This window comes from Culex quinquefasciatus, chromosome 2 (genome assembly GCF_015732765.1).
Source record: "Culex quinquefasciatus strain JHB chromosome 2, VPISU_Cqui_1.0_pri_paternal, whole genome shotgun sequence".
Classification (NCBI taxonomy): Eukaryota; Metazoa; Arthropoda; class Insecta; order Diptera; family Culicidae; genus Culex; species Culex quinquefasciatus.
In genome coordinates, this window is record NC_051862.1 from 39,977,726 (window position 1) to 39,991,436 (window position 13,711).

Consider the following 13,711-nt stretch of genomic DNA (forward strand, 5'->3'; position numbering starts at 1 on the left):
AAATCCTATAAAATCGAAAAAAAATCATCAAAAAAAAGTTGCTCTAGACCCCCTGACGAAATATTTCGGTATACCCCGCAAAATGTCGGGAAAGAGCCCTTCTTTCGTGGTACCAAATATCAGACTCGCCGATTTTTTTATTTTAATGTTCTCGGAAAAATACACCGTGGACAGTTATAAAAAAAAATGTTTAAAATTGAAATCATTATTTATATACCGTCAGTGGGGGTGACTATAGGTCAAAAAACGATACACCTCTCGTAATTTCTTACGAATTTAAATAACATCGAAAATCTTTCAACGTAGATTTGTTCTTAAATAGTCTACTAACACTTTCCCAAAATATGGTGGATTTTGATGAACACTGCCTTAAATGCCAATAGTTTGAAAATTGACCCAATCTTACCCCTTAGAGGGGTCAAATGAAACTAAAATGATGCTCAAATACAACAAATAAAAACAAGTCATCCAACAGTGTTTCTTGTTCGAGGGAATCATATTGACATGCTACATTGTTTGAAGTGGAGATTTTTAAACATTTGAGTAGTTTTCGAGCAATTCCAACAAAAATATTAGAAAAATGATTTTTCGAGAGGTCATTTTTGGCCAAAAACGTACCTCAACTTCAGACAGCTGCCAAAATAACAGGATTTGTTCTAGGAACGAGATTTTTTCAGCGAAGTCATCTTAAGATGTCCCCTATACAACCCTTTTAACAGAATTCAGTTTTATTGAGAAGAACCTGAGAAATGGTAAAATCTGTAAAAAAATCTCTTTGACCCAATCACACCCCCAGACCCAATGTCACTCCCACTGATGGTACCTCAAACTTGTTGGAGCTGTTGCTTTTATAAAACAAAAGCAAGAACGCTGATTTTCATCAAAATAGGACCACCCTCGCCCAATTGGAACCACCCCAATGTTTCCCTTTTAAACAAAAAAAAATGCGAAACACCTCCATTCGTAATTTGGAAATATCTCTGGAATCACACATTGTAGAAGGATCGTCTAGGATTAATTTTGCAGAAAATTAGACGATTGAGTCCATATTCAATTTATTGTTACTTAGTTGGCGCATATTCTGCCTAAAGTATTGACCTTATCATTGGGTTCCCGAATAATGAGATCCACATGAGATTAATTGGGCCAAAATTGCACCTAAATTTACATAATCCGACCAAATAGTGCCAAAAAGAAGCAGAGTACTGAGGTGGACAAACAATCAGCAGAGATGAAACGCCGTCGGAAGAATGACCAAAGTTTAAGATTTTCTCAAGTTTCAAAATTTCCATAAAAGATAAAAGTTGATTTTCTTTGTTTTAAGAAATGTTTTATTTTGCATACAATTGAGTTTTTTTCATTTATTTTTCGTTTTCTCCATTTTCTTCACGTATCAATTAATAACAAATAAAATTACTTTTTCCATAAAAAAAAGTAAGCCTAACTTAAATATCGTTAAGATCAGCTGAGTAGATTTCATCCTTGATTTCTTTGTATAATGGAATGGTATCCTTGCTCTAAACGAAAGAAAAAATATCAACTAAACTTAGGAATGAGTCGTTTGTTGTTCAAAACCTCACAGAGTGTGTTTGTTTTTCATGTAATTTGTGTGTCTGTTACAATTAGCCTACGTTTGTTTGTTTTCTCGCTCACACGTTTTATTTCTCAATCGCTCACTCACTCTCACTCATCGCGATAAATCTCTAGCTATTTACACAGGTAAAAACATTGGTTTACTTTCGTTTGTTTTAGCTCTTTGTTTTGTAGGATTCTGGGGGACAAATAATACGCGCTACCACAAATCTACAAAAACAAAAAAAACCTAAAATGTTGAGTTTTCTTCCTACTATGAGAGGGGTATCGTTCCTTTTTTCGTGAGTTTTTTTTGTTTAATTGAATAAATTAAAAGTGATCGCGAACCTAACCTCAATTTCGCCGATATATTTACACAACAGCTTAGGTTTGACGTCCGCGGAGGTTAGGTTGCGATCCGGCGCCGCCGGGGGTTTTTTAGGAGTAACAACTGCTGGACACTCAGTACAGGACCTGCACGGGCCGTCGGATCGAGTTTTCGATGTCGGGCAGGGCGCTGGAATGTTGCGAGGCGCTCGGGCTGGACCCGGGCGAGGCGGATGAGGCTGATGAGTTGTACAGGGATCCGGAGTGGGCGGCGTAGAGGGGGGCGGCCGCGGCTGCGGCGGAGATTCCGCTGTAGATGTTGGAGTAGAACGAGCTGAGGGACGTCGGGGGCATCTGCTGGGTCTTTTGGGCTTCCATGCCGGTTGGGGAGGACGATTGGTGGGACTGCTGGGACTGGTGAAGTTTGGACAGGGTAATCGGGTCAAAGCCGCCGAAGTACGGGACCGAGTAGTGTTGCTCGAGCTGCTGGAGATGATGGGACGGGGCAAAGTACGGCGGGAGTTGCGGGAACGGGTAGGAGGATCCGAGGCTGGCTTTGGCGGATTGCTGCATGCCGAGCGGGAGTCCGTTGGCGGCGTTGGCCAGAGGGTTCTTGGGTTTGCGACGTGGGCGGTACTTGTAGTCGGGGTGTTCCTTCATGTGGCTAGCCCGCAGGCGTTTGGCTTCGTCGATGAACGGGCGTTTCTGAGCCTCGGAAAGCAACTTCCATTCGGATCCGAGCCGCTTGGAGATCTCTGAGTTGTGCATTTTGGGGTTGTCCTTGGCGATCTGACGGCGCTGGAGACGGGACCAGACCATGAAGGCGTTCATTGGACGTTTGATGTGACCTTCCTGTCCGGGTGAGGTCTGCTGAGATCCGGGCTGGGTCGGGGAATGGTGAGTCTGTCCAAATCCGGCCATTGGTCCAAAGTTCAGCCGCGGCTTAACGTCCACACTTCCCGGACTGTGGTTCGGTTGAGGTGCGAAATCCGCTGCCGGCGGCATCTCCATCTGGTGACCACCGAGCGGAAATCCGTAATGATGGTGGGTTAAACTGGCCATGCTGTGGTTGATCATCTTCACGCTGATTCTTCACGAATAACTTTCTTCACTGAACACGAGCACTCACTCGTTGATAGTTTCTTGCTTGCTCACGAATACGCTCAGTTCATAAGGTCACTCGGCTCAATCTCACTCTGAATGAAACCTTTTATCTTAATTCACACTGATTGCAGTCTCTCTGTTGTACTGATTGTTCTTTGCACTTCCAAGTTCAGCGCACAATAACGAAACTTGTTTCTCTTCACAAATCCCAAAGACACAAAAAAGGCTCGAGAAAGTCTATTCTTTGCTGACGGAGGAAAAAAGTTCGACTCAAAACCAGGTCTTTACTGCACAAGAGCCAAACTCAAACTGAATGAATGTGGTTCTACCAGTGCTGCACCTTCTCTCATCCCCTGCCCGAACGCTCGCGCACACCTTCTCGTCTCTTTACCTTGCTTTGTCCACACCGCACCAACACTAGCGCATTCAACTCGAGAATAAAAGAATCCCCGAAAGAAGAGAAACAAAAACGCCAAACGAGCTAAAACACTCGCTGCAGCGCGCCTCGAAACAAGAAAAGAGGGCGTGTTTTTTCCCTTTCTCGCTCTCCCTCTCTCCGTTCTCCCATTCGCCCATTGTTTACGCCTTTATCTCGGGCGCTGTGTTTTAGCTCACACGCACACACTGAAACCGATTGCGCGCGAGCGAGCGAGCGAGACAGCTCGTTCGCTCGCGCTCACACCATCATTCCGAGCGCGGCTTTATTCCCTTTTTTATCGCTCCTTTTGAGCGCGCACAATCGAATCGATTCAGAAATCATTTTCCCGTTTTGCAATAATTCGCCCGATTTGTTGGCCGATTATTCTTATTTCTGTCTCCCCGTCTCGCTCGCTCTCACGCTCACGCAAGCATCGTGTTTTCTCACTTCCTTTTGTCCATTCTCTCTCGCGCGCTCGCTCTTTTGTTACGCCGGTATTGTGCGGTCGTCGCCGTGAGCGCACTAGTAAATTGTTAATAATAATGTGACTTGTTCTCCCTCTTTCTCTCTCCCCCCGTTCGTGTGTGATTGTGTGGGGAAGGGCGGCTTGAATGGTTGGGGAAAACGGCACAAAAAAGAGCACACACATTTTTCGTGCGGCAAGGATAATAAATCGTTTCGATTGAAATGGGGCGAGAGTAAAAAAGAGAGGGGGTGGGAGTAGGAGGGAACATTTTTGTTCGGTTTAATTTGCTTTATGGAGCAGTTTATTTTGTCGCGCACACTTTTGGGTGTACAACTCAAAAAGGCGAACTTTTTTGTTGTTGCGATCGATGTGGCTCGATTCCTTTTTTTTTTTTTTTTTGCTGGGGAAATGGATAGTAATGGAATGTTTGTTACTGAACCGGGGGAGGACAAAACAAGCTTGGGGTTTGTGACTTTTTGTGGTTTGAAATGCTACCAAATGAATGGGCTAGAGGACAGAATGGATTTGTTTGCAGAAAAATAAGAATAATTTGCCCAGCGATTGTTTCACTAATCAACTTTGTTCATGGGACTAATCACGTGATAATGGTGGTTTTGTAGCTATTCAGGCGGAAATTTGGTTTGTTTGGCATGGACAATAAATTTAACCATACTTTGTTGCAGATAGAACAAAACTATACAGGCCAAATAAAAAAGACAGGGAAAATTCTCGTATGTTTGGCAGGTTAAGCACTCGCTACTAACTCCATCCAATATGCTGATTTTCACTATTTAAACAACTATTTTTGCAAAACTTTTGATAGAAACTTGCTCACTTCTTATTGAGATATTTATCACTCGATTTCAGTTGAAAACGAATTTAACGAGCTGTAATTGAATGTCAAAGTGCTGATATGGCAACATTAGAGGCACGCTGGAATTAGATGCTGTTCCCCTAGTATTCAATAATGAAAAAACAATCCAAACTTTAAACTTACAGACTTTTTTAACTGCATTTCTTCAAAATTTAAAAACTGAAAATGCATTATATTCAAAAACACTTTTTTTATAAAGTCCAGCCTCCATTATCCGAAGGCCTGGGATAAATTTCACTTCGGAGAATCAAAACTCGGATAATCGAATTACGGCTTTTTTTTCGCTATCTCATTTTTAATGTTGCTTCAAAACTACGCTAAAGCGATTTGGAATTTTTAAATCCAACATGGTGGCCAAAATGGCAGTGATCAATTCAAATGTGACTAAAATTAGGTCGAACTCTTATTTAATGTTAAAACTAAGAAAAAATAATAATATTTTTTCGTCATGATTCGATTATTCGAAGTCCCATACAAACCTTTCGGATAATCGAAACTTATAAAGTCAAATAATAATCAAGTCTGGACTATACAATGATCAAAGATTGTAAAGGCTTTTGAAAAAAAAGTACAGACTCGATTATCCAAAGCCTCGATTACAAAAAAAAAATGTTTTCTCGAATCTTCGGATAATCAAATCACGAAAAAAAATGTTTTGGCTGTTTTATTTTTGCTGTCGAGCTCACTACCCTCTATTCTGAAGTTATTTGAAATTAGTAAATTCAAGATGGCGGCCAAAATGGCGGTTTAACGTCATAAACCATTTAAATTCGACTAAAATTGTGTGGCAGAATTCCAAATTTGGGTTGAAAGCTGTGTGGTGCGAGGTTTATCGCCTTTTCCACACCAGCTCAAACTTTCAAAATTGCACCAGCGTTTCAAGGCTTTGAAGGCTCATAGCATGCGAGATTTTCGAATCAGAATATTATTATTTTTTAATTTTTTTTTGTTTTAATTTCAGAGTTTTTTTATGAACCAACATCAAGAAACATGATTCGAATAACAAAAACGTGTGAACTTCAGATAAAAAAAATTAGCTTCAATGTTAGTTTGATGTTGCTGTTAAAACAGTTTTTTAACAGTTTTTTTTTTTCAAGAATTTAAGTTTAAACTTTTTAATTAAATGCACCATTTTTGAGATGAGGCCATTTTTAGATAAACATTCTCAGAAAAAAGAGTATTTCATTAAAAATTGCGACACATATTTCAGAAAAGCCAAGAAATCGAAATATTTTTTTAAAGAGGTTGAAAAAATTTCACACGGTTTTCACTTTTTAATATCAAAAATTGGATCAATTGTTTTCAAGTTATCAAAGATTAAAACTTAAAAGCTTGATGAGAAGCACTTAGAAATACTAACTTTTCAAAATTTTACAAGGTCGAATCAACAACGTCCAAAAAATGAAATTGAACAGTATTATTTCCTCAGCTCTTAGGCCGATGCAAATATTTTTCAAAGTTTTTGTGCCTCGTCTCTAGCCGGTGTTGAGAGGGGAGGGGGGAGAGGGGGTCATGAAAATAAAAAAAGAAGTTACAAGACATAGTCTCAACATTTGAATGAAAAAAACGTTTAAAAATGCTTTTTACACTAGTTCAGTTGTTTTGCAATGATCAGTTTTAAAAAAATGTAGGATTTGACGAAAACAAAAATTTTTGCGAAAAAAAAACCTTTTGCGGTACTAAACATCGAGCAATTTCAAAAATTCTAAAGATTTTTAAATCATCCCAAACATGCTAAAAATGATTCTAAACGCAGGGTATTGCACTTCCATTGAAATTGTGAAGATTTCAGAAAAAAATGCCCTCAGGGTGAGTGACAAAAAATTTAAATAAAATTTGTACCAGCTCTAGTTTTTTTTATAAAAAAAATTATAAAATTTTATTTACTGGACGAAATAAGAAACATTTTATGGTGCATTTCATCAAAATAAAAAAAAAATGCTTTTTGAAAAATCATGATTTTCTATGGACTAATATATATGAAGACTTGTATGGAGAAACATGCACAATGGCTTATTTGAACCTTAGGAACAGATGGACAAATTTACGTCGAAATAAAAAAGAATAAAATTAAAGCAGCTTTTTTAGCGAAATTGATTTTATGGTTTATAGCAAATTTGAGAAATACTAAAATTTCAAAAATTAGTTGTCTCACGATTTTTTACATTTGAGCAATGAGATATAGTCTCAACAATATTTTTTACCATTTTGATGAAAAATAGCTTTAAAATAGCTTGTATATTTTTTTTTTTCGAACCCCTATTTCAAACTCATAATGGGATCGTTCTTTTATTACGTAATGGAATTGAAATTAATTACTTTGAGTTTAAACAAAATTGAAAAGGATTAAAATTTTAAACAATTTTACAATGCCAAAATAATGACCTTGGTCCGACACTTTTCTTTGAAAACACTAAGATGTTTTTTTTTTAATTGCGAACGTTTGACAAATTATTAGGTACCTAAAAATAAGCAAAAATATTTTTTTTTTGCAATTCCGTCGTGAAACTACTTACTTTTCTTGTCATTCTTGAACGACGAAATAGCCTACTTTTCTGTACCAAAAATAACAGAATCGAATAGCAACACTTTTCAAAAAATATGCTGAAAAGTTCTACTTTTCAGCACTTGTTTCGAAAAGTAACACTTTTCAACATTTTTTTGATTTAACCCTTTCAGGCCTGAATTTTCAAAAAAATATTTTTTTAGTTAATGATGGGAAAATGATTCTTATGACCATACGAAAATTATAGGCTAGTTTTGGAAATTTTGATATTTGGGTCATATATGACCCATCAGGCTCTTAAGGGTTAAACGATTTATTGACAAAATACATGAAAATTCGTTTAAATTTCACTCAATGGGTGTTTTTCGAAATTGCAAAAAATGTTGTATGGAACTCGTTGCAAAACTTGATTTTTTCAGCACTCGTCATATTTATCCAACTCGGTGAACCTCGTTGGATAAATGTACAACTCGTGCTGAAAAAATCCTCTTTTTGCAACTTGTTGCATAAACTACTATTTTGCAATTCCGTCGTGAAACTACTTACTTTTCCTGTCATTCTTGAACGACGAAATAGCCTACTTTTCTGTATCAAAAATAACAGAATCGAAAAGCAACACTTTTCAATATAAATGCTGAAAAATTCTACTTTACAGCACTGAATTGGGTGCCGAAAAGATGAACTTTTCAGCACTTGTTTCGATAAGTAACACTTTTGAACATTTTTTTTTTGTTTTAAACGATTTATTGACAAAAAACATGAAAATTTGACTTAAAATTCCACGCAATGGGTTTTCTTCGGAATTGCAAAAAAATATTGTTTGGAACTCGTTGAAAAACTTGATTTTTTCAGCACTCTTCGTATTTATCCGAATGTACGACTCGTGCTGAAAAAATCCTCTTTTTGCTACTTGTTGCATAAACTACTATTTTACATGAGCAATTCTCTACCAAAACCGGAAATGGATTTTATTTGTATTTTTTGATTTGGCTCAAACTTTGTGGGGGCCTTCCCTGTGACCAAATAAGCTATTTTATGTCATTGGTTCACCCATACAAGTCTCCATACAATTTCGGCTGCTGTCCATACAAAAATGGTATGTAAATATTCAAACAGCTGTAACTTTTGAGTGAATTTTCTGATCAATTTGGTGTCTTCGGCAAAGTTGTAGGTATTGTTGAGGACAATTGAGAAAAAAATATGTACACGGAAAAAAAAATTTGCAGATTTTTTTTATCAACTTTTTTTTCACTGAAACTCAATTTCCCAAAATACGTATTTTTTGATTTTCGAGATTTTTTGATATGTTTTAGGGGACTAAAATCCGCAACTTTTGAGCTATAGAGAAACATGGTCAAAAAATCTGCCGCCAAGTTATGAATTTTTGAAAAAATAGTGATTTTTGGAAAAAAAATCCAAATTTCATGCAAAAACAAATTTGACATTATTTTTTAATGCAAAATTAAATTTGCAATCGAAAACTACTTTACAATTTTTTTGATAAAGGGCTTCGTTTTCAAGATATAGGCACCGAAAGTTTGATTTTAGCAAAATATTTGCAGTTTTTCGATTTTTAAAAATAGTGACCATGAGCGACCATTTCTAAAAATATTTTTTTTGAAAAGTTCAGAAAATTTGCTATAAAATTGTCTAAGAGACATTGAAGATTGGACCTCGGGTTGCTGAGATACAGCCGCTTTAAGAGAAAGAAACACGAAAATTCAAGTTTTCTAACACAGCCAAAAATCCGATGGTAAAATCGCATGCAAAAGCATGCACATCACCTTCGTCAAAATAAACGCTTAATATTACACACTGCATGTACATTTTTTACAAACACAAAAAAAAAGTTGCAACCGACGGGATTCAAACCTAGCACCAACAGTAAGGACTGGCGCCTTAGCCCAGTCGGCCATCAGACCGATAAAAAGCTGCAAAGATAAACGCATATATGGGCTTGAAATTTCGGTCAAGTAGGCTTCCCATACTGATGGGCTACATATTTCAGGGTGTAAAATCACATAAAATTGCATAAAATAATGCAACATTTATTTTACACCCAGGCCTTTTACACGCAGCTGGATTACTACTTTTTTAGCTGTGAAGTCTCACCAAAACAACCCACCATTTTGTAATGTCGATACCTCAGCAACTAATGGTCCGATTTTCAATGTTATAACATAAAACATTCGTGAAATTTTCCAATCTTTTCGAAAAAAATATTTTGAAAAAAATTAAATCAAGACTAACATTTTAAAAGGGCCAAACATTGAATATTACGCCCATTTAAAATGTTAGTCTTGATTTAAAAAAAACTTAAAATATTTTTTTCGAAAAGATCGGAAAATTTCACGAATGTTTCATGTATTAACATTGAAAATCGGACCATTAGTTGCTGAGATATCGACATTAGAAAATGGTGGGTTGTTTTGGTGAGACTTAGAAAACCTCAATTTTCGTGTTTCTTTTTCTTAAAGCGGCTGTATCTCAGCAACCCGAGGTCCAATCTTCAATGTCTCTTAGACAATTTTATAGCAAATTTTCTGAACTTTTCAAAAAAAATATTTTTAGAAATGGTCGCTCATGGTAACTATTTTTAAAAATCGAAAAACTGCAAATATTTTGCTAAAATCAAACTTTCGGTGCCTATATCTTGAAAACGAAGCCCTTTATCAAAAAAAATTGTAAAGTAGTTTTCGATTGCAAATTCAATTTTGCATTAAAAAATAACTTCAAATTTGTTTTTGCATAAAATTTGGATTTTTTCCAAAAATCACTATTTTTCAAAAAATCATAACCTGGCGGCAGATTTTTTGACCATGTTTCTCTATAGCTCAAAAGTTGCGGATTTTAGTCCCCTAAAACATATCAAAAAATCTCGAAAATAAAAAAATACGTATTTTGGGAAATTGAGTTTTAGTGAAAAAAAAGTTTATAAAAAAATCTGCAAATTTTTTTTTCCGTGTACCTCTGTTTTACTCAATTGTCCTAAACAATACCTACAACTTTGCCGAAGACACCAAATTGATCAGAAAATTCACTCAAAAGTTACAGCTGTTTGAATATTTACATACCATTTTTGTATGGACAGCAGCCAAAATTGTATGGAGACTTGTATGGGTGAACCAATGACACAAAATAGCTTATTTGGTCATAGGGAAGGCCTCCACAAAGTTTGAGTCAAATCAAAAAATACAAAAAATAAAAATGGTCGAAATCGGCCGATTTTGTAGAGAGTTGCTCACATTTTAATTTTTATTGAGCTCATTTTTATATCCAACATTTAAAAGTTTTTCAATCTTGTAAACAAAATAGTAAATAATAGACTTTTTTTGTTTTTTGTTTCAAATAGAATATTTGGATAAATAGTTCTGTAATGATTGAAGATTGAACAGGATGAAGATACTGTAATGGTTGCAATGATTCAACAAATAGTTACACTTTTTCAAATATTCATTAAAAGATTCTAAGTATATGGTCACTAAAGCGTCTTCGTTCGTCCGGAGGAGAATTTCATATGAATAATGTCTTATGTATTTAAATGTATTAATAAAAGATTGTTAATGATTTCCATTTGTGTTTTAATCCGCCTGAAATCTGTTTAGAAAAATAACATGCTTTCTTACCTGCTACATTTTTTAGCATTTCTCCAAATATCAAACTCATTCCTCTACCGTAAAAACGCTTCATTTGTCAAAACGGAGGTAAAACACAGCAAACTCACCTTTAAAAAAATGTCCCGTTAAAACAAAGCAAAAACAAACAAATTGTTATCCGTTTTATGGTTCGCTCAGCCCCTCCCGACGTTTGCATGATGGCTCTTTTTTTGTTGTAAGCTCAGCATAAAAAACAACAACAATGTGTCACGTGCAATTAAGACGATGCGTATCCCCCGCAAGGCACAGGAACTTTCCGTTTCATTAGCTTTACGATGTTTGTTTTATTTTAATTGTTTTACGAGGGGAAAACTCTTTTCTTGCGCTGTCGTGTGTTAAGGTTGGGTTCAAGGGATGAATAAATTACGCGTTTTGGGGTTGAAATGCCAACAACATTGATCATTTGTATGCCATTTTAGTTTTATTTATATTGTTATGTTAAGAATATTGATTTGGTTTGTTTTTTGGCAATTGCTTTTTAAATTGTAATTAAGAAACATGTCACTGGACTTGTATCGAACACAGTGAAAAACTATCTAAAAATAAAATAATTGTTTTAAAGAGTCGTTTAGTTTAAAGAGCATTTATTGTACTTAGGCGATTCAAAGAAATTTGAATATAGCAATTATGGAGTACCTATACAAATACTTTGTTGCAATGTAATATTCACAAGACTGTTGCAATAAAACCTCCATAAAGTAATCTACCTTTATTCTGAACAATGCCTCATCAAAGTAATTTCCAATGTTTGTTTTTGGTTTCAGTCAGAACAAAGCGACACGGTCTATGAAGAACGACCTGGCTCAAAAAGTGCGTACCAAATTCCGACCAGAGCGTGCATTTTATGACACTTTTGAGTCAAAATAGTGCTAGTTTCAGACCTTTTCCCAAAAATCCGATCGATTTATGGGACCTCCTTGGAGAAAATGTGCTCATCTTAGTAGACTCTGGTTGTCAACGCGTTGCCATGGCCCTACCTGAGCCACCATAAAAGTTCTGCAAAGCGACCAAAATCCGACCCCGAAGAGCAAACACAGAGGTCGATTTTGTTTGTTTTAAGCCGAACCTTCGGCAATCCAGGCAGCGAGCGTCCGCAGAAACAGTAATGACCCCCGACTAGAGGTAGAGCTTTGTTTCTGACTTAACTTTTTAATTGGAGCGAAACGCCTCTCCGTCCCCCCCTCCTTGGGACTTACCTTGCCCCGCAGGTCCAGAAGTTGACCGACCGGCCTACTACCTCCTCCGGCAAAAAGTGACCCTAAATGGAATCCGTCATAATCTTGAGAGGATAATGGTTTGTTCAAACAATGCCGGTCAAAGAAGGCTGCGTTGTCTGCACGAGAGCTGGGTTCGTCGCTTGTGGTCACGGCAGAAAGGAAGTTAATTTTAAACAGCCCGGCGGGGCATCCAAGGGGTGGGTGGACACCCCTGGCCGTCAACGCTCGGCGAACGGATTGTTGTGGTTCTGGGGAAAACCCCTAGTCCTAGGGATAATGTGTGGAATTTCCCAGATTATCGCGTTGGAGGAACGTGCTGCGTATTAGAGGAACTCGGTCAGAAGCTTAAGCAAATATTTGATGAACCCTTTCTAGGGGGAGATGTGCCCTGGATGAAGTCGGATCAAGAATTAGGACTAAAGATCGTTACAGCAATGGTTAGGTAGCCAACGAAACGTGACTGAATTTCTTAGAGATTGCAATAATTGTATACAACCACTTTGGTGAGAAACAAAAGGTTCGTTATTTGCAATCACATTCTATTCGTCATTTTAAAGCTGAACTTAAATCTGAAAATGTGGATAGCATTCCAGCATCCACCATCCAATGGTATGTAAGCCTCATTGGTGAACTCTCATTCAAAATCCGCGCGCCACCGCCGCCGCAGTTCAACTCAAGGTTCCTCTAATTGGCTCATTGAGCTCCAAACTCCATAGAACATCGACTCGCTCTTGTACTCTCTGTTGTGCCGGCAACAATCCACGACAATTCCACGCATGACGTGTCTCGGGGAAATATTAATAAGCCTCTGAATAGCCATTGATTGCCGTTGTTGTTGTGATCCTGAAGCTCAAGGATTCAAACAGTGAAAGGTACTCCAAAGTGCAAACAGGATTTGCGGTTGATCAGCTTCGTTTTTTTGCGCCGATTTGGAATGAAAGTTCCCGGGATTTGTGCAGGTAGCAATCGGAGTTGTTTCTAAACAGATGTTCTCGGGCGATTGAAAAACCCAACCCAGAAAAAAAAACTTGCAATTATTAACTTCAAGATCGTTAGAAGATTACCGATATCCGGTGCCAGCGGAAGATCCACTTGAGCTGCGCGCGTCTCAACCGTCAAAACTTGGTGAAAGGGTTTCCCCCGAAATTACAATCAATTATACGACTATACACGAAGCTAAACAGTGCAAACATCTTTCAACGCGCCGTTTTAGGAGTACGTCAACGCATTCCAACCCTCTTCCTTTGCTGGTGGCGAACATCAGGTCAAATTCCACGTTTGAGGGCGCCCGGTGGAAAAGGGTGACCAAACGCTAAACCATCAATTTGAGCCATGACTTGCGCGATGACTATCTTGCTTTCGTCGGGGTGTGATAATTTTCAATTTTCGAGGTGCAATTTGAAGAATCAGTCATCTTCACAAATGCAACAAAAATAGTAACGTAGAAACGAATACAAAAATACAAAAGAACAAAAATACAAAAATACAAAAATACAAAAATACAAAAATACAAAAATACAAAAATACAAAAATACAAAAATACAAAAATACAAAAATACAAAAATACAAAA

General features: G+C 37.2%; 1 protein-coding gene across 1 annotated transcript; it reads right to left on the bottom strand.

The window, feature by feature from the left end:
- Window positions 1-1,313: 1,313 nt before the first annotated feature.
- LOC119767738 (SOX domain-containing protein dichaete) lies at window positions 1,314-3,322 on the bottom strand. Its single transcript, XM_038257098.1, has one exon. It carries the CDS (start codon window positions 2,974-2,976, stop codon window positions 2,035-2,037), a length of 942 nt encoding a protein of 313 aa, XP_038113026.1. The 5' UTR covers window positions 2,977-3,322; the 3' UTR covers window positions 1,314-2,034.
- Window positions 3,323-13,711: the final 10,389 nt, after the last annotated feature.

Excerpts from the sequence above, each read along its gene's own strand:
- LOC119767738 (XM_038257098.1), bottom strand. The coding sequence starts at position 2,976 with ATGATCAACCACAGCATGGCCAGTTTAACCCACCATCATTACGGATTT.